This window comes from Henckelia pumila, chromosome 4, assembly GCF_033568475.1.
Source record: "Henckelia pumila isolate YLH828 chromosome 4, ASM3356847v2, whole genome shotgun sequence".
Classification (NCBI taxonomy): Eukaryota; Viridiplantae; Streptophyta; class Magnoliopsida; order Lamiales; family Gesneriaceae; genus Henckelia; species Henckelia pumila.
Window position 1 is genome coordinate 35,571,996 of NC_133123.1, and position 26,111 is coordinate 35,598,106.

The following is a 26,111-nucleotide window of genomic DNA, read 5'->3' on the forward strand; positions in this document are numbered from 1 at the left end:
AAAATTTTAGCTCTTGGTTTGAACAATCTTTTATTGTTCGATTAATTGTTAATGAATCATTTATTGCTCTAAGATGAGATTAGCAATCCGGGTCCCCACAACAGGTGGTATCAGAGCGTAAAGTCTTGGACTAAGATAGAAGTTGAGCGGGGTAGAGTGAGTCGCATGCATTTATAGTATTGCATGAGTATGCTTTACTTGTTTTACAGAATTGTATGCGACTCTGATTGTTTGATTGAACACTGCTTGCTTTATCGATATGCGAATTACATGCTTATATGCTGATATATATGCATGATTTCTTGAATTCATTAGAATAAATGAATTCGTTGCAAGCATGTATTATGTGAAATGCATGAGAATTTGCAAGCATGTGTTCTATTCAGAAGCATGAGATTATATGTATGTTATACTGCAATTGTATTTTATAATCTCTGCCATATATATTGCTTCTGTTATCGAATAAGACAGCTTATGCAGATAGTATGAGAACCGGATACAGAACAGAACTGCAGATAGAACAGAACAGTGTTGAGGTAAGTTTTTGAGCCGAATGTACTGAGGAGTATGTTAGTTGAACAACTCCAAAACTATGAATCATCAACTCAAAAAGATACAGAATATGCTATGTCTAGAAAGGAGTTGATTTGAAGAGCTGGATCAGTTGTTCAAGAGAAGCATATTCAGATGAACATAGAACCAGCCTGATTTTATATCAACTCCAGGACTTAGCAAGAAGTTGGTGAAATTGCCAGAAGAAGTACTGAAATTGTTTGGCAGGTAAGTAAACAGATTTGTTTCTTTCCGTATATGCTAAAGAAGATAGAACAGTAGACTTTGCAGACTAGAAGCATAAGTTGATTTCAAGCCAGTAATAGAAGGACAAAATCATGAACCGGTAGTACGAGGCAGAGTTGAATTTTTATTCACGCCTCTGTAATTGTGAAAACCTATGATCATCACCTCCACTACAACTTTCATAGCAGTATAGCTATGAAGCAAGAGATAGTGACAACAACAGCAAAGATTGATTCAGCCTAAACGCCAGCAGATGAAGACATATAAGCATACTTTCCCCAGCTGAAACTTTAGGCAATAAGAAAGTACAGAAATGAAGGCTCAAGTTGTATCAGATAAGAATATTACAGGTAAGTGAGTTAATTCTAGTTAACCGCTTATATTGCTTGCATAGTATACAGTCATAGATTAGTGATTTGTTATGCTATAATCCGTATCTGATGAGCCTTTATTCAATGTATTTGCTGAGATTTTTGCCTTTGAGTAGAAGAAATGCATTTGAATGATTAGACAGAGAAGATGAAATGCAGACTTGAGGACATAAGATTGAATATGCATTATAGATATTAATGCAATAACTGAGTATCAGATAAGAATTGATTGATTCTGTGCAGTGATTAAGTTAGATCAGTAATTGCAATGAGTAGAGAACTATTTGATATGAGTTGCAGAAATAAATTTCTATTATATGGGTACTGTTTATATCACGATGATCGTGGAAGAATGTCAGTAGAAGTCTAGTCGATATATTGAACTAGTACAAAATTAACCTAGAATTGACAGCTATGTCAATGGTTAGAATGTACAGAAATAGTTCAATGACATATTTTGACCTTTCTACGACATAAATGCAGGTCTATATAGAGTGGTGTCTAGTACGAAAGTATTATGGCAACTCGTATAGAAGAGCATTACTTGAAATGAAGAACTTCAGAAACAGCTAGCAGATTGCGTAGAAAAGAGTTATGTAGTACTGAAATGATGATTAATTCTATGACAATAAGTTAAGTCGAAAAGAGTATATTCGACTATTATCAGCTGAGAATTAAGAATTAATACATGAACTCATATCAATAGAGAATAAGAAAAATCAGTTACAGTTGAGCTTTTTCTTTCATTTTGCTGAAGCTATTACATCATAGAAATCATGATTCTTGAATTTCTTGCTATCGATTCTGAGGTTTTTGTATTCGACCTCGATCGATTTTGATTGACTCTTATTCCTTTGCTAGAGTCTGATTTATTTCATTCTTTTTGAATTTTTATGATGCAAGTGATATGGTATCACTTAGCAGATTTTATCATTCAGAATATGTAATTTTGGATGATCTTGATTTGAGCAAGTTCCTTTGAGCTGAGATTTGAGAATTTTGATTATTTGATGTATTTATTCAGTCTATCTTGAAGTCTTTGGCTCGTAACTGATAGAAATTCAGATTCAGAATACTAGCAAGATTTATGGGTTGTAGCTAATTGCTGGATTTATTGGGTACAGATCTGTAATTGTTGAATGTTTGTGCTTGACAGATAAACGATCAGAATTGTTGCAATCCAAGCTAAACTCGATTGGTTTGGAAAGATAAAAACAACATTGATCTTAGATCAAGCAATAGAATATTGATTGAGAACGCTAGATTAAGATATAAGATAAGACAGCAGAGCAGAACAAATGAATTTTTGCGGTGAATAATCATTTGATTATGCCAGATATTCTAGATATGGAATATCAGATTCTGAAAGAGGTATATGACAACAGATTTAATATCCATTCAGTTGTCTAAACATGTATGACTTACACGTAGTCAGTACTTGGAAATTAGTATTGGAAGAAGAACTGAAAACAGATACGACATAATTGACAGTACCAATACTAAAATTCCAGTAAAAGAAGCAGAAAAGAAGAACGCAAGTGGTTTATGTAACAGATTAGTTACATAAGAGTTGAAAACAGATCAACTTTGTGAACAACTTTGGTTCGAATCTACTCGAATCGTCATGATTTTGTGATTTAGAGTGTAGTAGATTTCGACAGATTTATGAATATGTTGTATTAGATATGATACAAACATAAAAGATACTTGTCATGCATTTAGCAAGATGATCAGATTACAGGAATTATGGAAATCTATTGTCAAGATAGAGACTTTAGATTTGTTTTCTAGATTGTGGCATTGATTGTCAGATGTTCTGAGTGTTTGGTTGTATGAGATTTCATTATACCATCCTCTGATTTGTGGATTATCAGATGTGATTATCCAGATTTCCGAGGATATGCTCAGAACTATAGTACTAGATTCGGTACTAGTTGATTGATTATTTGCCACGTGATTACTATGATTCCTGTGACAGCTATTTGATAGATATAAAGACAGTATTTTGATGATTGATTGATCAGAAACACAGAATTGTCTTTATATTGAAACAATCTTACAGAAATATCAGCTATCAGACCAGATATGTCAAGAAACGATAGAGAATGTGAAGATTGTTTCGAACAGAATAAGAATAGAGCAGCATGAACAGAGCTAGTAAATAAGTAACAAATAGAGATTTGAAGCCTGAACAGAATGATCAGTTAAGATGTTCTTTTCCGAGCATCATGAGGTTCAGAAAGAGGTTTCAGAATTGATTCCTATGAGTATTTGATCTAGCTTATGGATTAATACTCGAATTATCAGATAGATGAATTGTTATCCATATGCATTGGCTGAATAATATCAGCTAGAATATGTATGTGCATTCAATTCAGACACAACAGAAGTCGATAAGATTATAAGCAAGACAGGCTAACTAATGCAGAGTTAGATCACGAGAAAGAGCAACTTAGATATAAGTTGACTCAGTGATTATATGTATTGCAAAGCAATCAGAAAGAAGATTAAGATACGATAGAAGAGAAGATATCAGAATAGATATCAAAAGCTTAGAGAATTGAAGTCAGTATTACTTCAGTCAGCTATACAGCTTACGAGAATCAGCAGTAAGATCAAATGCAATTTTGAGGACGAAATCATTCCTTAGAAGGGAGGAATTATAAGGCTCGAAAATATTAAGTTCTTAATTATGGGATTTAAGATTTAAATTCCGAATAAAAGTGAAAATATGAATTTAAGAATTTATGAAAATTAGAGATTTCAATTTCGGGTCAGAAATATTTAATTTGAGGATTTTCGGATTTTAAGATTTTAATATCCGGAATTCTTAAAGTAAAAGATAAAAATATTTGAATTGATATTTATGAAATTTAAGATGTGAATTCCAAGATGATAAATATCAAAGATTGAATTTGAGGAAGAAATCCGAGCAAGGACCCATTTGCAAATATTGAGCACTTCAAGGACTAAATTGCGATAAGGTCCGAAATGATTTAATTTTAATCCAAGAATATTTAATTTGAGAATATTTAAAGTTTAGAATTAAATTCTATTATTCTTAAATTATTTAGGATTGAAATTGAATTAAATCGCTTGTCCGGGGACTGAATTGCAAATATGCCAAAGTTCAGGGACTAAAGTGCAATTTGGCTTATATATATCTTCTCTCCACCTTGTTTTCATCAGATTACACGTGATTAGAGGGGAAGAAGATCAGAAAAACGTTTGAAGCCATTTTTGTCCCTTCAAGTCCCGATTAAATTCAATCCACCTGGTAGAATTTCTGATTGAGCATATATTTGCGATCACAGCTCCGAGTGCTACGTTTTGACGTAAGTTTTATAAAGTTCTACCATGTTTGAATTTTAAGTTGTTGTTAGAATTATGATTTGATTGTATAAACGTGTTCTAGTATATACGACGATAGCATAGCTAAGACGGATCGAGAAAAGATCGTCGTTTGAACATGTTTTCGATTTTTGAAAGATTTTTCATAATTCTGAATTTTTAGGGCTGATGATTTCGAAATTATGTTGATGAATTGGTGTTGCTTTTGAGTTGAGATGATTAGTAAGATTGCTGTTATGCTTTTGGAAAGACCGAAATCGTACCGTTACGCCGCCGGTTCAAGATTTTGAATTGATATGCATTCTAAAGGTCTAGAGCTCATCTTCAAGTTATTGTGGATGAATTGACTATGTGATTATGTTGAGAATGAAGATATAATGATATTTGAATCGAAATATTTATCGGACTCAAATAGTTGCAATGCCGGTTTGAATTCCGAGTGTATTAGCAAGATTTGAATTGTATAAGCTTTAATGAATCATCGATTCAGATTGGAATTGATGTTTAGATATGTTATAATCTATTTCAGATTTGAATTGAATATTATCGAAGTTGAATCGACGCGTTCGAGTTCGAATGACTTGAAGTGTTTGAAGTTGAATCCAGAATACCTTCAAGTAGCACTGATTGAAAAGCAGATTTTGATGACCGATTTGGCTAGTGTTGAGATGATCAGCAGTGGCAACAGATTCAAGAGGTATGAATCGACATTATTCCTGCCAGGTATAACAACTCGAAAATGTGGTGGTTTTCGAGTTATTCTGAAATCACATACTTAGTTGTTTAAGTGCTCTTATGTGAATTACTTGCTTTTGTTGTTATGAATATTGACTTATGTGTTCAAGATGTTTATCAGTATTTATTTGATTAATGCATACAGATTATGTTGCATTCATCTTGAACCCTACCTTGAATAGCACAGAGGGCATAATGGCCTAGAGTGCATATGACGTTTGGAGGGCTGTAGTTGAGTGGCACGGAATGTAGACTTACTTCCAGAGCCAGAAGACTCACTATAATTGCACCAAAGTCAGGGGAAATGAAGTATTCAACTTCACCTCGATTGGGTGAGTGGGTGTTTGTTGAAGATTTTATTCCCCGGGATCCCAAGAACTAAGATTATTGGTATCAGATTTGATAGCCTTTTCCTTGGCACATGCATTGCATTTATGCATTAACCTAGAGTTTTCTATGGTTTAGATTATGCAGTGATAAATGCTAGCATGTTGTGATACACTATTCTACATATAAATGTGTGTTATTGCTTTAGATGAATCATTATGTGTTAAGAGTTTAAGCATCGATGATGATTCTATGATTTACATGTTATTACATGTTTTATGATTTTAGAGTTTTATAGCATATAGATTCCCATATGCTTTCATGATGTATATGCATGTCTTTCATACTGAGATTTATTCTCACCGGAGTTATCCGGCTGTTGCTTTGTTTGTATGTATGCATTGCATCAGGTTGGGGCATGATCAAGCTAGAGTTGGCTTGGATAGCTTGAGAAGAGAGATAGCATGTGGTGATTCGGGTTTTAAGCAGCTGATATGTATTGTATATACACATGTTAGAAGACAAGGAATCTTGTACATGTGTCTGTAAATCCTAGTTTATATTCATGAGTTGATGTATTTAGATGCTAGGATTTATTTATCAATGCATGTTTATTGTTTTAGCAGCATGTTAAAGATTGAAGGGCACCAAGATAGCAGCAAATTCAGAAGTTGAACAGCTGCAGTTTTGGAGCAGGGTATGCCCGCTCGATCGGTAGAATGTAACCGATCGAGCGAGGCCCATTTTTTCCAAAACAGAGAAGTCGATTTTTTTGCCCGCTCGATCGGTAGAGTTTAACCGATCGAGTGAGGCCATATGTTTGCAGACCCGAGGGTTTATACTTTGTGCTCGCTCGATCGGTAAGGTTTACACGATCGAGCGAGGGGCCTTCTTTAAAAAAAAAAAAAAATTTAGCTCTTGGTTTGAACAATCTTTTATTGTTCGATTAATTATTAATGAATCATTTATTACCCTAAGATGAGATTAGCAACCCGGGTCCCCACAACCTTACTCGCTGTCCTGACTAGTAGCCCTTACACCCCTGGCTTTGCATAGCCCTACTACCCCTGGCTTACCGGGGTATCACGACTCCTCCCTAAAAATAGTCGGACTAGAGATGGATGTCGGGGCATGGAACCTTCCGGGCTTATATAATGCCAAGGGCTTATATATGTCTTGGGTTTAAGATGGGTGTCGGGGCCTGGAACCTCCCGGGCTTATATAATGCCAAGGGCTTATATATGCCTTGGGCTTGAATGGGTGCCGAGGCCTGGAACCTCCCGAACATATATAATGCCAAGGGCTTATATATGCCTTGGGCTTGAATGGGTGCCGGGGCCTGGAACCTCTTGGGCTTATATAATGCCAAGGGATTATATATTCCTTGGGCTTGAATGGGTGCCGGGGCCTGGAACCTCCCAGACTTATATAATGCCAAGGGCTTATATATTCCTTGGGCTTGAATGGTTTCCGGGGCCTGGAACCTCCCGGACTTTGGATGCCATGGCGTATACAGTGCCATGGGCTTTTCTGGACTGCCATGGCGGAGATATTGCCATGGGCTTTCCTGGACTGCCATGGCGGAGATATTGCCATGGGCTTTTAAATGAGTGTCCGGGCCTTGAAACTCCGAGACTTTAAATAAAGATCTCAGGGCCTTATTGCTAGATTGCATGCCCGATAAATAAATCCTGTAATGACCCTGCATAGAATCACCTACTAACTGGAAACTAATAGCATGCATTAAACTTAATACAGCAAAATAACTTAACAGAGTAAAACGTACAGAAACATAACCATAAATTACATATCAGCTTAGTATAAAAGTGTCAAGCTTATTCATCAGTAGTGATACAACCATATCGAAATACTTAAAAGTAAACATTATACAGCTATATCGAATCCTGCTGTATAACTAACTCCTCAAGGCCTGCTCCCTAATCCTGCCTTGAACCACCAGCTCCGTCCATCCTGCGACCTTCCCCATGGAATAGGGTGTCCAAGATAACAACTAGGACGTGAGCGCTAACGTCCAGTACATAGACATGAGTAAACATATGTATATAATGCATGCAACGTGATGACTGGTAAAGGGTCATCTGAAAAGTCATGCTCAGAACCGGCGCCACATGAGTGCTGCCACCGCACGGATCAACCTCTGGGTGCAACCACACTCGTCTAGTACACCAGAGTAGACAGACATAAATGCCCCCGCCGTCGTGGTACTCTCAGTGACAGACTATCGAGTATAGAGCTGAGCGGCTCTATAGTCAGGTATAACAAGGTATAGGCTCAACGTGTATATGCACATGACATATGAATATAGAAAGCGGTAAATCATATATCATGCCATATAATAATACCAAATAAATGCAACATATAAACATGTATACTCGCTGGCAATCTCAGTCAATGTGTACGTACCTCTAGGCTAGTTCAAGTATAGTAGGATCCTAGGTTTCAAGCCTATATTCAAAAGTTCACCGTATCACTATATAAATTCTATAAGCCTTAACTAAGCTAATAAGTATTCCCAAAACTTAAATATATTCCCGGACCATACCTTCGTCCGTAGATAGCCCTTTGGAGTCGCTAGTCCCGGATGATTATAACCACTCCTTGGTTATTCTAGAACCTCTATTATAACTGATAGGGCCCTCAAGTATATAACTCACACTATATAACTGAACACTCGGAATACTTGATTTATATCTAATTTCTCGTCCGAATGGCCCTATTTATAGGCAAAATATGCCGGAGTTTGGAGCCTCCGAACTGGGGTTCGGCCCTCCGAACCTGCATGCCCGACACTTGTCAAAAATCGCGGATTAGTCATCTAGCATTGCTGTTTGGGGGAGTTCGGAGCCTCCGAACTGGCTGAGTTCGGAGCCTCCTAAGTGCTGGGTTCGGATCCTCCGAACCCAGGTTCGGATGGTCCGAACTTGGTCTTTGAGTTCGGATGGTCCGAACTCATTTCGGTGCCTCCGAACTGTCCGAGACCCCCGGGACCCTTCCTACCATTTTCGAACATTCCAAAGCTGATTTTTCACTTATTTTTACCAAATAAGGACTCCTTAATCATGTTTTGCCACTTTTAAAATTATATGACATATCATAGCACGGAAAGTGGAACTTGGCTACTACCTTTATATGTAGCGATCCATCTGGTAATTTTGATGTCTGATTAAGCCCTGGAATTGGTTAATTACCAACCCTTAATCATGTTTAACATATCATTATCTTAAAATGAAGTCCAGGTTACTAAATTCTCCCCTTTAGATATTACGTCCGCGAAATAAAATCTAAAGACAAATTAAGATAACAATATGAAACAGAAAACCATGTTTTATTACAACAACTGTAATTACAACTACATGGTAATAAAAAATACAAAGCAAACAACTCAGGATATTCTGCTTGCATACGACTCTCAGTTTCCCAAGTTGCTTCTTCAATACCTCGGCGCTGCCACTGTACCATTACAAGTGGTATAGTCTTGTTCCGAATAACTTTCTCCTTTCTGTCTAAGATACGGATTGGTCGTTCAACAAAAGACAGATCTGGCTCTAGCTGAATATCAGTAGACTGAATTACATGAGATTCATCAGCTATATACTGTCGAAGTAACGACACATGAAAAACATTATGTATACTGGAAAGATTTGGCGGTAAAGCCAAACGATATGCAACATCTCCGATCTTCTCCAGTATCTGGAAAGGTCCAATAAAACGAGGAGACAACTTGCCTTTCACGCCGAATCTCATCACCTTCCTGAAAGGTGATACTCGGAGAAACACATATTCACCAGGCTCAAACTGAAGTGGCCTGCGATGAATATTAGCATAACTGGCTTGTCTATCTTGAGCAATTTTGATCATATTCTTGATCAAATCTACCTTGTCTACAATCTGCTGCACCAATTCAGGACCCTCGACTTGTCGTTCCCCGACTTCATCCCAGAATAACGGAGTACGACACCGTCGACCGTACAATGCCTTGAAAGGTGCCATATCAATACTACGATGATAACTGTTATTGTAGGCAAATTCGATCAAAGGTAACTGATCCTGCCAAGATAAGCCAAAATCCATGACAGAAGAACGTAGAATATCCTCCAAAGTACGAATCGTCCGCTCTGACTGCCCGTCAGTCTCCGGATGATATGCAGTGCTCAAACTCAGAGTGGTACCCAATGCCTCCTGAAAACTATCCCAGAAACGTGAGGTAAATCGCGGGTCTCTATCACTGACTATGCTCACTGGAATCCCATGTAATCGCACTATCTCTTGGATGTATAAACGTGTCATGCGATCATAAGAATACTCCCGGTTATAAGGAATAAAGTGTGCTGATTTTGTCAAACGGTCAACAACGACCCAGATAGCATCACACTGACGTGAAGTCATAGGTAAGTGGGTAACAAAATCCATAGTCACGTGCTCCCACTTCCATTCGGGAATCTCAAGATTCTGCAATAATCCACCTGGTCGTCGGTGTTCAGCCTTGACCTGTTGACAAACCAAACATCGAGAAACAAATTGATACACACTATGCTTCATCCCCTTCCACCAGAATCTAGTTCGCAAGTCCTTATACATTTTCATGCTTCCAGGATGAACTGATAATCGACTCCTGTGAGCTTGAGATAGAATATCGTTCCTGAGCTCCGCAACATTAGGTACAACTACTCGATTAGATAAGCACAATAAACCATCTGCCTGAAAATGAAATCCAGATGTATTAACTCCATTGGCTAAATGTGTCAAACGCTGAGTCTTAACATCAGATATCTGAGCATCTCTGATCCGAGAATACAATGCTGGCTCAGACAAAATAGTATACAATCGAATCTCATTTCTCCCTTTCTTGTGCTTGAGCGTAAAACTCAATGAACAGCACTCTTGAATCATATGAGATACTTCACTAGTCTGAAGTGCAGAAAGTCTCACCTGCCGACTCAAGGCATCAGCAGTAAGATTAACAGAACCTGGATGATATTTGATTTCACAATCATAATCCTTCAGAAGATCCATCCAGCGTCTCTGTCGCATATTCAACTCCGCCTGAGTGAATAAATACTTCAAACTCTTGTGATCCGTGAATATCTCAAATTTCTCGCCATAAAGATAATACCTCCAGATCTTGAGTGCAAATACAATGGCGGCTAACTCAAGATCATGTACTGGATAATTACTCTCATGCGTCTTCAACTGTCGAGAAGCATAGGCAATAACATGTCCATGTTGTGTCAGAACACATCCTAACCCCTGACCATAGGCATCAGTATAGACAACATAACCTCCTGATCCAGAAGGTAGAGCTAGCACAGGTGCAGTAGTAAGACGTCCACGCAGCTCGTGAAATGACTCCTCACAATCCGAGGACCATATGAATGCAACATCTTTCCGTGTAAGCTGTGTCAAAGGTCTGGCCAACTGTGCAAAATTCTCGATGAACCGACGGTAATATCCAGCTAGACCCAAGAAACTACGAATCTCAGCAACCGTCGCCGGACGAGACCAGTTCAGCACTGCCTCTATCTTACTAGGATCAACAGATATCCCTTCATTAGAAATCACATGACCGAGAAATACTACCCGATCAAGCCAGAATTCACACTTGTTCAATTTCGCATACAGCTGCTTATCTCGTAACGTTTGTAAAATAATCCTCAAATGATGTGCATGCTCATCCTTGTCATGAGAATAGACAAGAATATCATCAATGAAGACGATGACAAATCTATCCAGATATTCTCGAAATACCTGATTCATCAGATTCATAAAGACTGTCGGTGCATTCGTCAAACCGAATGGCATCACCAGAAATTCATAATGCCCGTATCTGGTCCTAAAAGCAGTCGTAGATATATCTGAGTCTCGTACCCGCATCTGGTGGTATCCAGATCTTAGATCTATCTTGGAGTAAACAGAAGTACCCTGTAGTTGATCGAATAGATCATCAATCCGCGGCAAAGGATACTTATTCTTGATGGTGACACGATTAAACTGTCTGTAATCAATACACAATCGCATTGATCCATCTTTCTTCTTGACGAACAAAACAGTTGCTCCCCACGGAGAAACACTCGGACGAATATATCCCTTATCAAGCAGATCCTGTAACTGCTGTTTCAATTCCCTCATCTCTGATGGTGCTAGACGATAAGGCGCTCGGGATATAGGCATAGTTCCTGGTACTAAATCAATACCAAATTCAACCTCTCGCACCGGAGGAAAACCAGGAATCTCATCAGGGAATACATCAGGAAACTCACTGACTACCGGTAACTGATCAATACCCATACTACTCATGGACATATCAACTGTATAGATAAGGTAGCCCTCCCTACCTAACTCCAAGACATGACATGCCTTCAGAGCCAAAACAAGTGGCATCGGAGGTCGCGCACCCTCACCATAAAAATACCAGCTATCACCCTTAGCAGGATGAAACTGTACCAGACGCTGATAACAATCCACAGTAGCATGATACAAAGTCAACATATCTATTCCCAAAATACAGTCAAAATTTGCCATCGCTAATATCATCAAATTAGCTGAAAATACATTACCCTCAAACTCTAGAAGGCAACCCATCACTAGACGCTTAGTTACTATCTTCTGCTCCAGCGGAGTAGATACAATAAATCCATATCTAATGATACATAATGTAATCTATGTCTCTTAACAAAACGACTAGAAATAAAGGAATGCGATGCTCCAGTATCAATTAAAACAAGTGCAGGAATACCACATAACAAAAAGGTACCTGCCAACATGCGATCGCTTCCCTCAGTAGCCTGTTCTTGAGACAGAGAAAATACCTGCCCTTGAGTCTGGGGACGGTAACCAGAAGAACTCTATGGTGCTGGCTGCCGTCGTGGAAAAGTAGAAGCCTGAGATCCAACCTGTGATCCCGATCCACTAGCAGAACCCATGCGTTGAGGACAATCTTTCCGCAGATGTCCCTGCTGACCGCAAATATAACAAGCACCGGTAGCTCTCCGACATGAAGCTGCAGGATGCTTCCCTCCACAGTGACTACAAAACTCCTCCTTCTTATTCTTTTTCCCAAAACGGAACATACCTCGTGAACCACGAGATCCAGATGAAGTAGTAGGAGTAGAAGAAGACGTAGGTCCAGATTGCACAACAGATTGAGCTCGAGTCTCAAAAGATCCACTAGGCTGTGCTGGCATCATCAACTGTGCCCGCCTGTTGCTGGTCTCCACAAGACGGCAACGGTTCACCAAAGTCTCATAAGATACCGGGTCATCACAGACAACAACCTGTGAGTAGATATCTTGGTTCAGGCCTTGTAGAAAGAGATCATACTTCGATGCATCACTCTCATTAATATGAGGACTGAAAGGTAGCAGATCAAGAAATCGTTGCTGATATTGATCAATAGTCATTGATCCTTGCCTCAGAGTAAGCAACTCCATCGATCGTGCTTGGCGAACAGCTGGAGGAAAATACAGTTTCTGGAACTGCTGACAGAAATCTCCCCAAGTCACCTGTCCTCTCTCAGTACGTGCCTGAGCAGCTTTGGCATCCCACCAAAAACGTGCTCGATCCTCTATAACAAATTCTAGAACTTTCAATTTCTGATCCTCAGTACAGTCGAAAGCACGAAAAGTACTCTCGAGTTTAGACATCCAACTTCTTGCTTGTTCAGGATTCTCGCCTCCCACCAAAGGTTTCGGTCCTACTTGCATGAATTTATTGATAGAGTAGCGACGTCTACCCTCATGATGGCGATGTTGATCATCATGATGGCGGTGATGGCGATGATGATGACCACCTCCCTGGCCAACACTACCGTGACTCTCGTCAGTCATATCCTGAAAAGAATTGCACATTAAAATCCCAAATGCGCAAGAATTACTAATTCTAAATCCCAAGTACTAATCCCAAAATCTAAGCATGCTCTGATACCAAAAATGTAGTGACCCTGCATGGAATCACCTACTAACTGGCAACAAATAGCATGCATTAAACTTAATACAGCAAAATACTTAACAGAGTAAAAACGTACGGAAACTTAACCATAATTTACATATCAGCTTAGTAACATAACCCAGGCTTAAATCTGTAGTAATACAACCATATCGAAAACTTAAAAGTAAACATTATATAGCTATATCGAATCCTGCTGTATAATAAACTCCTGAAAAGCTCCGGCTCCCTATTCCTGCCTCGAACTACCGGCTCCGTCCATCCTGCGACCTGCCCCATGGAATAGGGTGTCCAAGATAACAACTAGGACGTGAGCGCTAACGCCCAGTACATAGACATGAGTAAACATATGTATATAATGCATGCAACATGATGATTGGTAAAGGGTCATCTGAAAAGTCATGCTCAGAACCGGCGCCACATGAGTGCTGCCACCGCACGGATCAACCTCTGGGTGCAACCACACTCGTCTAGTACACCAGAGTAGACAGACATAAATGCCCCTGCCGTCGCGGTACTCTCAGTGACAGACTATCGAGTATAGAGCTGAGCGGCTCTATAGTCAGGTATAACAAGGTATAGGCTCAACGTGTATATGCACATGACATATGAATATAGAAAGCGGTAAATCATATATCATGCCATATAATAATGCCAAATAAATGCAACATATAAACATGTATACTCGCTGGCAATCTCAGTCAATGTGTACGTACCTCTAGGCTAGTTCAAGTATAGTAGGATCCTAGGTTTCAAGACTATATTCAAAAGTTCACCGTATCACTAAATAAATTCTATAAGCCTTAACTAAGCTAATAAGTATTCCCAAAACTTAAATAGATTCCCGGACCATACCTTCGTCCGTAGATAGCCCTTTGAAATCGCTAGTCCCGGATGACTATAACCACTCCTTGGTTATTCCAGAACCTCTATTATAACTGAAAGGGCCCTCAAGTGTATAACTCACACTATATAACTGAACACTTGGAATACTTGATTTATATCTAATTTCTCGTCCGAATTTCCCTATTTATAGGCAAAATATGCCGGAGTTCGGAGCCTCCGAACTGGGGTTCGGGCCCTCCGAACCTGCATGCCCGACACTTGTCGAAAATCGCGGATTAGTCATCTAGCATTGCTGTCTGGGGGAGTTCGGAGCCTCCGAACTGGCTGAGTTCAGAGCCTCCTAAGTGCTGGGTTCGGATCCTCCGAACCCAAGTTCGGATGGTCCAAACTTGGTCTTTGAGTTCGGATGGTCCGAACTCATTTCGGTGCCTCCGAACTGTCCGAGACCCCCGGGACCCTTCCTACCATTTTCGGACGTTCCGGAGCTGATTTTCCACTTATTTTTACCAAATAAGGACTCCTTAATCATGTTTTGCCACTTTTAAAATTATATGACATATCATAGCACGGAAAGTGGAACTTGGCTACTACCTTTATATGTAGCGATCCATCTGGTAATTTTGATGTCTGATTAAGCCCTGGAATTGGTTAATTACCAACCCTTAATCATGTTTAACATATCATTAGCTTAAAATGAAGTCCGGGTTACTAAAAATCCTAACGGGGCTTACTGCTAGATTGCGTGCCGGATAAATAAATCTTGACGGGGCTTACTGCAGATTGCATGCCCGAGAAATAAATCCTGGCGGGGCTTATTGCTAGATTGCATGCCCGAGAAATAAATCCTGGCGGGGCTTACTGCTAGATTGCATGCCCGATAAATAAATCCTGAAGGGGCTTACTGCTAGATCGCATGCCCGAGTAATAAATCATGTTGGAGCTTATTGCTAGATCGCATGCCCGAGTGATAAATCCTGACGGGCTTATTGCTAGATCGCATGTCCGAGTAATAAATCCTGACAGGACTTATTGCTAGATCGCATCCCCGAGTGATAAATCATGTCGGGGCTTATTGCTAGATCGCATGCCCGAGTGATAAATCCTGTCGGGGCTTACTGCTAGATCTCATGTCCGGGTGATAAATCCTGACGGGCTTATTGCTAGATCGCATGCCCGGACAATAAATCCTGCCGGGGCTTACTGCTAGATCGCATGCCCGGACAATAAATCCTGACGAGGCTTACTGCTAGATCGCATGCCCGAGAAACAGAGTGAGGCGGGACTTACTGCTAGATCGCATGCCCGAGCAATAAATCCTGGAAAGTTCGGGGTGCTTTTTTCACTAGTGATTTGAAAAATTCCCCCTCCCGAAGACCTTGAGTGAAGGCAGTGATCTTGGTCTCCTGAGCGCAGGTCGGGACCTCCAAAGCAATCTTATTGAATCTTTTGATGTAGGTTCGTAGAGAATCCTCTCCTGACTGTTTTGCTTCAAATAGGCTATAGGCAGTTTTCCTATACCTCTTGCTACTGCTGAAGTGTTGCAAGGACACTTGCTTGAATTCTGCAAATGATCGAAGACTTTGTGGCTCCAACTTCTCAAACCACCTTTGGGCAGAATCCACCAAAGTGGTTAAGAAGACTTTGTACTTGATCTTATCCCCATAGCAATGCAGCATAGATACATTCTCAAAACGAGCCAAGTGCTCTTCTGGATCAGTGCTCCCATCATACTCCCGGATTTTTGCCAACTTGTAATGAGATGGCAAGGGCTCCTCTATCACCTCCTGTGAAAAAGGGCAACCCGGGATCTTGATAGACCAGACCATTTTGGGATCCTCTTCTTCAAACTTCCGTATCTTCCTCCTAAGTTCATGCAACTCATCCGCCATGGAAGGCTGTATTGAGTGCATCCAAGAGCTTTCTTCTTCTTCTCCTTCTCTGGTTCGGGCATTAGAGTTTGGATTACCCCGATGCCCCTCTTCCTTCATTGTTATTTCCTTTGATTGTGGTTGCTTTGTAGCTGCTAATGACTTCTGTATCATATCATGAACATATGACTCGAACTGCTCCATAGGAATGGTAATGTTCCGGCCCGGCTGGTGGCCGGTGAGGTTGGTTCATGAGAAGCCATATCTACGTCTATAGAACAAGCTTCCCACAGACGGCGCCAATGATGATGGTTTGCTAAACCGGGGCCCGGGCTGTCAGGGTAGTGAAGTGGGTCTGACGAGATAACCAGGCTGATAAAAGGTGATATGCGATCTATCCTTCCCTGATCGAAATGATCTGCACATGAGGAAAGGGAATAAAAGCACGTTAGTGGGGCGTCGGAAAGTTTTTCCGGCGGGGCCACTCCGATGCTTAAGTCAGACTTAAAAATAGAGTGGGCTTTTGTTAGAGAAATGAGTATAGTGCTTTTGCTATTTAGATGAACCTACCTCTACGAATATCTGTGGCTAGGTATTTATAGGCCTTGGAGTGAGAGAGTCATTCCACCTTTCCAAGGTAGTGGCCACGATCTGGGTCGTGGGTGCAGGAGTTGCCCACGTTTACCTGTCACGCACGATGGAGCCGGAAGGCTCGGGATTATGGCAATCGTGGGGATCATGCCCTTGAGAAATGGGCTTTGTCTAAGTCATGAAGACCTGGTATTCCCGGGATCCTGAAGCTCCTGGTCTGCCCTTATACAGCCCTGACACCCCTGGCTTACCGGGGTATCACTACTCCTCCCTAAAATAGTCGGGTTAGAGCCTTACTCGCTGTCCTGATTAGTAGCCCTGACACCCCTGACTTTGCATAGCCCTGCTATCCTTGGCTTACCGGAGTATCAATAATAATATTTATCATGATATAATCAATCAAATCAAACAAACTAGATATTTAATTATTTATTGATCGAACAAGCTTCACATTGAAGCGTTGAAGACTAATTGAAGCTAATAGTAAACACCAAGAAAGGTATAATCAATTGATCAAAGCAAACTAACCTGTCAAAATCTCTTATTTCAAAGTCAAGCGTACAATCAAACCTCAATCTGCAATCCGAAGCATCGATAACCATCCCCACTAACTTATCTTCGAATGGCAAGTTTGATTCTTGGGATTTAGATTTTGTTACTTTAATCCCACAAAGGAACCAGATTATGGCCATATTTTGTTGGGATTGCAGACACAGAAAATGTCATCAGGAAGGCAGCATTTTGATTGGTGGGTTTCTATGGTCCCGTGCTTGCCTTAAACTTCACTTGAAAATTCACGTAGGTATATAATGGGCAAGTTCTTGAATTGCTGCCTCAAGAATCGAGCTTTGAATCGTAGCCCACGATCACAGGTACCTCTGTTGTCTCAATGATTTGTTAAGAGTGTGCTCTTCTACAAATTTATGGGAAGTACACGAAATTTTTTGAAACCCATTTGAAATTTTTTTGATGTAGACTCTTTTCATTGAACCTTTGTTTTTTTTTTTTTTTTTTCGTTTTTTGTTTTTGGCTTCTCTTTAGGGATCGAGAGACGATATGGAGATGCCATCCACTAGCAATGCCAATAATAACTTTAAGTCCGAGGTAAAAGAATGTGTTTTTTTTAAATACAACTTTTGATGGTTTTTATTTATATTATTGCAACGTTCTTGAACGGATTTAGTTCATCCTTCGTTGGTTTAGTTCCACAAGAAGATTCAATCCTGAGCCATTCACACTTGACTGAGTTGGCCTTATTTGTATAAGTATTTTATTATCTCTTTCCTTTTTCAATTCGACACATTCCCTTGCTTGTTTTGCTTTGGTGAGATCAGTTTTTGATGGGTGAGCTTGATATCAACTGGAAAGCTCTGGGATTTTTATGGTCAAATATTCGAAATGATTAACAGGAAATTCCAACTTGTGGAGCATTACAAGTTCTTTTGCTCTGAAATCATAATATCACGAATGTGGTGTTTGATGAGGGTCATGAGCCAGTTGATTCATTTTGAAGCCTACAAGTTGTCCTCAAGTTAGAAAATAATGGAGCTTTCTTGTTTGAAATGGGGTGACGTGATAATTTTGATGTTTTACTTTTGTCATTGCATTGCAGCTTCATCACAATTTTTTGTTTATCAAACGCTGAATTTATAGTACTATTTGTTTCGTTCACTTAACAAATTGCTATTACTGTAAACGAACTTGTCTCACTTTCATGAAACAAATTTGAATTTCCAGCAGGATTCGGACGAGGGATTGAAGGATCCAATCAGCTCACCTGCAACCAATATCATACAAAACCATGATTTTTCTGGAGGACTTCATTTATGGCATCCTAATTGCTGCAATGCCTTTGTTGTTTCGTCAGAATCCGGTTACCCTGAAGGATTATCAACTAAGTTAAACGGCAGTTTTGCCGTTGTCACAAACCGAAAAGAATGCTGGCAAGGCTTGGAGCAAGACATCACCAGCAGAGTTTCTGCAGGATCTAACTACACGGTTTGTGCTTGGGTTGGAATATCAGGGGCTGTTCAAGGTGTTGCTGATGTGTCGGCCACTCTGAAGCTAGAAAATCAGGATTCCTCAGTTAGTTATTCGTTTATTGGAAGGTATATTTTTTCTCTTTTTGGATGTAGCTTGAGGAAGCTATTCCCAATTTGCATCCACATAGTGAACCCTTGGAACGTGTTCAACTTCATGTATATGTATTTTTCAAGATATAATGTTTGCCCCCAGTTTCCCACTCTTTTAGTGCATTAAGTGTAGTTTTATATGCTGGTTCCACCCCTGACCTTTGCAGAACTTCTGCTTCAACTGAACGATGGGAGAAGGTCGAAGGTACAATTTATCTGTCAATAATGCCTCAGAGGGTTACATTTTACTTGGAAGGGCCTTCATCTGGCATTGACATACTCATAAGATCTGTACATGTCTCCTGCCCCAGTTCCAATCAATGTGAGGTATGTTTGTGCCGAAAGTAACACGTCATCATGCTGCGTTGTAGCTATTGTTTGTGAAAAGGTGTCAGGGAAAATAAGCATCGTTCTTGCAGTTGGAAATTGAGAAGTATAATAAAGAATATGTTTGTAACCTTTCGTTGGTTGTATATTTTTGATGTGGTCTTGTTTGTTTGCATCACATAGAGTCAAAACACCAGATCTTTGTCAGACGGTGATGAGAATATCATACAAAACCCGACATTTGATGATGGACTAAATAATTGGTCTGGAAGAGGTTGTAAGATTGTAGTGCATGATTCTATGGCTGATGGGAAAGTTCTTCCCATGTCTGGAAAGTTATTTGCATCCACGGCAGATCGAACTCAGAACTGGAATGGGATTCAACAAGAGATTACTGGGAGAGTGCAGCGGAAGCTTGCGTATGATGTTGTGGCTACAGTTCGAATATTAGGGAATAACATCACCAGTGCAAATATTAGAGCCACACTGTGGGTTCAGGCAGCAAATCTCCCTGAACAGTATATAGGGATTGGCAGGTTAGTTTTATCTTATCTTATTGTATAGTTGAGTTGGCTTTCTTTAACTATCATAGAAAATGGTCATGCAGGTGTATTTTGAAGTTAATATCATTAATCATGATTCTGAACCACCGTCATTGATAATGTGATGCATTCAAGTATACTATATGATTTTATGAATCTATTGTTTATGTAGTGCGCAGGCAACAGACAAAGACTGGGTGCAGCTGCAAGGAAAATTTCTTCTAAACGGTGTTCCCTCACGAGTAATTATATTTTTAGAGGGACCACCTCCTGGCACCGATATCCTCCTCAATAATATAATAGTAAAGCATGCTGCCAAAGCCCCGCCTGCATCTCCACCAGTCATTGAGGTTGTTGAATAGTAATTCAAAGTGCCTGAAATATTTAGTACAGCTGCTTAATTTTCTTCAACTAAATTTTAATTATTTTATTTTATTTTATTTCCAGGATGTTGCTTATGGGGTCAATATTATTGTGAATAGCAGCCTTAGTAACAGCACCAACGGATGGTTTCCCCTTGGAAATTGCACACTTAATGTTGGAAATGGTTCGCCACATATTCTCCCTCCCATGGCTAGAGATTCCCTTGGAGCCCATGAGCTTTTAAGTGGTCGTTACATTCTTGTAACCAACCGTACTCAAACATGGATGGGCCCGGCTCAGATGATAACAGATAAAATTAAACTATACGTGACATATCAAGTGTCGGCTTGGATTCGAATGGACGCTGGGGTAACTAGACCACAGAATGTTAACGTTGCTTTTGGTGTGGACAGTCAATGGGTAAATGGTGGCCAAGTCGAGATTAGTGATGATAAATGGCATGAAATTGGTGGATCTTTTAGAATCGAGAAGCGACCAGACAAAGTAATGGTTTATGTCCAAGGTCCTGATGCTGGTATCGATTTGATGGTGGCCGGACTTCAAATCTTTCCTGTTGATAGACACATGAGATTTAAACACTTGAAAACACTAACTGACAAGGTAAGTGGTGAATGCCTGGTTCCCGATGCTCATTTATCGTACGCAAAGTCAGTTTTGCTTTACCTAATACTTGTTTTATCATGCAGATACGCAAGCGTGATGTTACCTTGAAGTTTATTGCATCTGAGTCTAGCTCTCTGGTTGGTGCCTTTGTGAAAATCAGACAGACACAAAACAGTTTTCCCATTGGATCATGTATGGAGAGATCAAACATCGAAAACGAAGATTTTGTTGATTTCTTTTCCAAAAACTTTAATTGGGCCGTCTTTGGAAACGAGTTGAAGTGGTACTGGACCGAGCCGCAGAGAGGAAACTTGAACTACAAAGATGCTGATGATATGCTAGACTTTTGTTCAAGCCGGAACATTCAACTTCGGGGACACTGCATCTTTTGGGAAGTCGAGGATGCAGTTCAATCGTGGATACGTTCTTTGGGCAAAGACGATATGATGTCAGCGGTTCAGAACCGTCTAACCAGTCTTCTGAACCGATACAAGGGTAAATTCAAGCACTATGACGTGAACAATGAAATGCTGCATGGTTCGTTCTTTCAAGATCATTTAGGAAAAGATATCAGAGCCAACATGTTCAAGATTGCAAATCAACTTGACCCCTCTGCTACCCTTTTTGTTAATGACTACCACATCGAAGATGGCTGTGATACACGATCATCCCCAGAGAAATACATTCAACACATTCTTGACCTCCAAGAACAAGGAGCACCTGTTGGAGGAATGGGCCTACAGGGGCACATAGAGAATCCAATCGGTTCCATCGTCTGTTCCGCACTCGATAAGTTGGGTATTCTTGGCCTTCCAATCTGGTTCACAGAAGTCGACATCTCTTCAGACAACGAGTATGTTAGAGCTGATGACTTGGAAGTCATGCTTCGAGAGGCGTATGCTCACCCTGCAGTCGAGGGCGTGATGTTTTGGGGATTCTGGGAGCTGTTTATGAGCCGTACCAATGGTCACTTAGTGAACGCGGAAGGGGACGTTAATGAAGCTGGTAAAAGGTATCTTGCACTTAAGCAAGAATGGCTGACTCGTGCTCATGGGCATGTAAATGAACAAGGTGAATTCGAGTTCAGAGGATTTCATGGTTCATATGAAGTCGAGGTGGTTTCAGTTTCTCGGAAGAAACTGGCATCTGAAACATTTGTGGTTGATCAAGGTCTTGATCCAGTTGTAATATCCGTAAATTTATAGTTGTCCATGACTTGTGCTTCACACTGACTGAATAAAGGGATTATTAAACTTGTCTGTCCAAATAGATAATGATGATTATATAAATGAAACAATGTGTTGGTGACTTGTGGAAATATGATGGTGATTATACAATGGCTGTTTCTTGAATTATTTTCCAAGCTCTTGAGTTCTTGTTATCTTCAAATGCATCTATGAAATTTTACTTGATATTAAAACTCTTGCGCTGGCAAACAATATACTGTCATGTAATATCCAGTGAATCGAGTTCAACGTAAATTTAATATATCTGTGTTCGCCTTGAATTCGATAATCTATTTACAAAAATCCAAAATATTACAAAAATTCTCTTAACTATATTACTATAAAAATAATATAGCTTCAATAATCATACTTCAATATCCGTATGATCGTATGATCCAAATTAAGGTAGTGTTTGAAACTTCTAAAATTAAGTGATTATGGAGATTATCTTAATAAATTTGTTAAGAGAATCTCCATAATCACTTTTTTTTAGAGGTTGCAAACACTACCTAAGTTTACTCTGATCCAACTTCATTCAATTACCCAGAATGAATCTTGTTCTTTTTCCGGCTTCTCAACAGTTTCAACTAATTTTTGTATCCAAATTTCAAAGTAAGTATATTTCAAGCACAGTTCAGCACTATATCATGATCTACATTCTACAGGCCTTGTTGATCAAGAAGACGACGCAGGAATCCACTGATCCCCTTGAATGAAACTCTGGAGCGAGTACGAATCTACATGTTTGGCCGGAATTATACTACTCCAATTAACAAGTTTCGATGTATCGGATCCAGTCCCGGTGTAAAGATCGTAAATTTTTCGTAATTTAAGTTTAGGATCTCTTATTGTTTAATTATTTAATTTATTTATGATAATTAGTATATATTACGTTTTGAGATAATATTTAGATTTTATTAGGTTTCATGATATCTAGAGATAATGATATATTATTGAGATAGGTGATCAAGATTTAGATACATTCAAATCTAGGGAGATAGATTTTTATTCAAACTTTGAAAATCATAATCCCAGTCTATCATTAATTCTTTTGTGTGCTTATAAATAAAGACTCAGCCTTCACAATATTCACGTTCAGAAATCTGCCAAATCCTTCTCTTTGTTTTCGAAACTAGAGCCTTCTTTTTCCTCTATATTATTTTCGTCAGATAGTTAGCAACTTTGATCCAAATTTCCGTCCAAAATTTAGTCCCTTTTTCTTTATGATTTTCGAAACCATCAAAAGTCAAAAGAAAAAGGTTGTCCTTTAGAACCACAATCTCACGTGGTGGCCTAGGAAATTGAAAGGAGAAAAAGGTTGTCAGAGTACTTTCATGAATTGGAAATAAATTAAATAAAGAAGAGGCTTGCTTTGATTGGTCAAAGGAGTAATGGGTTTTGAGAAGTAATTCCGAATTTCCATTGAAGTTTCGATCTAGGCTTTGCAAGGTTATTGATTTCTGTACACATCTACTGTAAGTGGGCTTTTGTATGTATATTCTTTGATATGGTTTTAAAAATATTTATTGATGAGTCATGGTATTTGGATTTTCGAAATTCGTTCGAGCATGTGTCTTTGTTCGTGTCATGTTGGTTCATATTGTGTCATGCGTGTTGTCGAGCACTGAATTCGAATGGATATGGTAATGATTTGACCCTTATACGGTGGGATGGTAACTGTTGTATGGCCTCACTCCATAGAGGATTAACATATTGGACATGGCCTCGCTTCTTAGAGGATTAACATATAGGAGACAGTAAATCATGGAATAGAGATGAATTTCAATGCTTATGTTCATGTGTTGAAAGTTTCTGTATCATGATGATGTTATGGCCGTTGGCCCAAGTATTGAGTTATGTTTATGTTGATGTTGATGTTCATGTTCACGATTATGATTTTATGTTATGCATATATTTGGTATATATCTCGAACGGCCCCCACTTGCTGAGTATTTTTCAAAACACTCACCCCCTTACTTTTCCCTCCCAGATGATACAGAAGAAGAATTAGAGGATCGAGAACAAAACCAGTTTTGGAGTTGGTGAAAGAAAGAACTTTAGGATTTAATTTTGTTATTTTTTTTGGGATTGTTGCATTTAATTTTTTGTTAGTTAAGTTATTATACGATTCCGCGAGTTTTGTTAGTTTTGTTATTTTGGAATTATCGAGTTGTAAAGACGATGTTTTTAGAATTTATTTATGAAAAATATTGGTTTGGTATATACTGTACTACGAGGCTGGTTGTTTTATAATTTGTATGAATTAGAAACAATGCCGGTGGCACGTCTCGGTCTCGGGGCGTAACATTTAAGTGGTATCAGAGCCAGGTTCATAAATCCATATGGGATTCCGTACCGAAAAATTTGACGTTGTCAAATTTCGACCCAAGCCTAGCGTATCCTGACCCAAACTGACCCTTTGAGTCAAACTCATACTTTGTAGGATCAGTGACACTTTTAGCTCTAATTCGGTCATTTGAACCCTCGAATTCGCGTTTTTACTATTTTTGGAAATGTTTGTTTTGCCTATAACTTTTCGTGGGAAACTCGGAATTTGATTTCGTCGATTGTCTCATACTCCTTGTGATCAGTATTTTCGATCCTTGGAAATATCTCAATTTTTTTTTTGGAAAATTTGCCTAAAAAATCTTGTTCTATATCAATTCTGCCTGAAGTTTCATCCCTTTGACTTCTAACTTTGAACCCATTCCACACTCCTCTTTATTCTAGGAAGATGGATCGCACCAAAGTTACGGCTCGCAAAAACGTTGTTTGAAGCAAGGATCAAGTATCGAATCATTGAGGTCTTCGCTATACGTGGAGCAATACGAGAAAGAGGAAATGATTGAAAACATGAAGACGCTAAAGGCTAATAAGAGCGAGATGGAGGAGCATCAGGACTACCTTGAATCCGATGTGGAAAAGTTTGCATATTACCTCAAAGAGGAGAAAGAACACGAGGAAACAAAGAAGGAACTAGCATCTGCCCTAGCTAACGTGAAGGAACTTCAAGCCATACTCCTTGAGGAGACACGCAAAGAGGTACTAAGGCATCAAGAGTCGGGAATCCGTATCCAAGGTTTACAAAATCAAGTGCAAGAACTGCAACACACTGTGCACAACCTTGAGGCGCAGAACTTAGTCGCACTCGAGTACATTGATCAGCTCCATATGGCAGCCTTTGCGGGAGATGTGGACCCCGAAGACGTTCCGACAGAAGATGAAGCCGCGGGCGATGGAGAAATCATAGATTAGTCTATCACCTTGCTTAGTCCTTTTATTCAGCATTGTTTTGATTTTATTCGGAATGGTTTTGATATCTTGATGTTTTGAGACTCGGCTTGTTTTGCTTCATTTATCTTCATGACATTTTGAGAATCAATAAAATGATTTTTTATTCTTTTGATCAGTATTGATTCAATTGTTCCGCTATTTCCTTTTTTCCTAAATTGTCATGTTTCGACAAACTCTTAGAACTCCTTTACTGTAGGAAATGGCCGGAGCACCCCCTAGAAACTCTCGCAACAACAACAACAACCAAGGGGATAATGCGAATCCACCTCCAAGAGTCAACCTTAGTAGAGAAGACCTTGCGGCTATTGCAACAATAGTGGCAACAACTATCCAAGGGAACATCAATGGACACGGCAATGGCAATCCACCACCTCCACCACCTGCCCAGAATGGAATCAAATTCCATTATGATTCTCTTCGCAAGAATCAAACTGAAATGTTCAAGGGAGATGCCGACCCAGAAGTGGGACGAAGTTGGATGAAGAAGATGGAGGACCAACTGCGGTAACTCAAAGTCCCTAAAGCACTGAAAGTGGATGTGACGATTCCTTTCCTGGAAGACAAAGCAAGGAAATGGTGGGAAGCCATTTCACCTGCTATGCTTGCTGTGGGAGCAATCACATGGCAGCAGTTCCGTACCGCGTTTCTGAAGCAGTCCAGCGGAAGTTAAAATGCAGAAGTTGAGCGATTTTGAGAATCTCACGCAAACACCAGACATGACAGAGGTGGAATATACTTTCAAGTTCAATGAGCT

The 26,111-nt window shown here is 39.6% G+C and overlaps 1 protein-coding gene across 2 annotated transcripts; it reads left to right on the plus strand.

Moving 5' to 3' along the window:
- Nucleotides 1-17,582: 17,582 nt before the first annotated feature.
- On the plus strand, nt 17,583-22,174 carry LOC140860630 (endo-1,4-beta-xylanase 1-like). Of its 2 annotated transcripts, none has more exons than XM_073263632.1 (8): nt 17,583-17,721; nt 17,891-17,953; nt 18,587-18,957; nt 19,149-19,308; nt 19,492-19,844; nt 20,023-20,200; nt 20,298-20,834; nt 20,921-22,174. In XM_073263632.1, the coding sequence occupies exons 1-8, from the start codon at nt 17,659-17,661 to the stop codon at nt 22,040-22,042; spliced, it is 2,847 nt and encodes a 948-aa protein (XP_073119733.1). In that variant the 5' UTR covers nt 17,583-17,658; the 3' UTR covers nt 22,043-22,174. The 2 variants fall into 2 exon arrangements, with proteins under 2 accessions (XP_073119733.1, XP_073119734.1); XM_073263633.1 differs by having other exon boundaries at nt 18,590-18,957.
- Nucleotides 22,175-26,111: the final 3,937 nt, after the last annotated feature.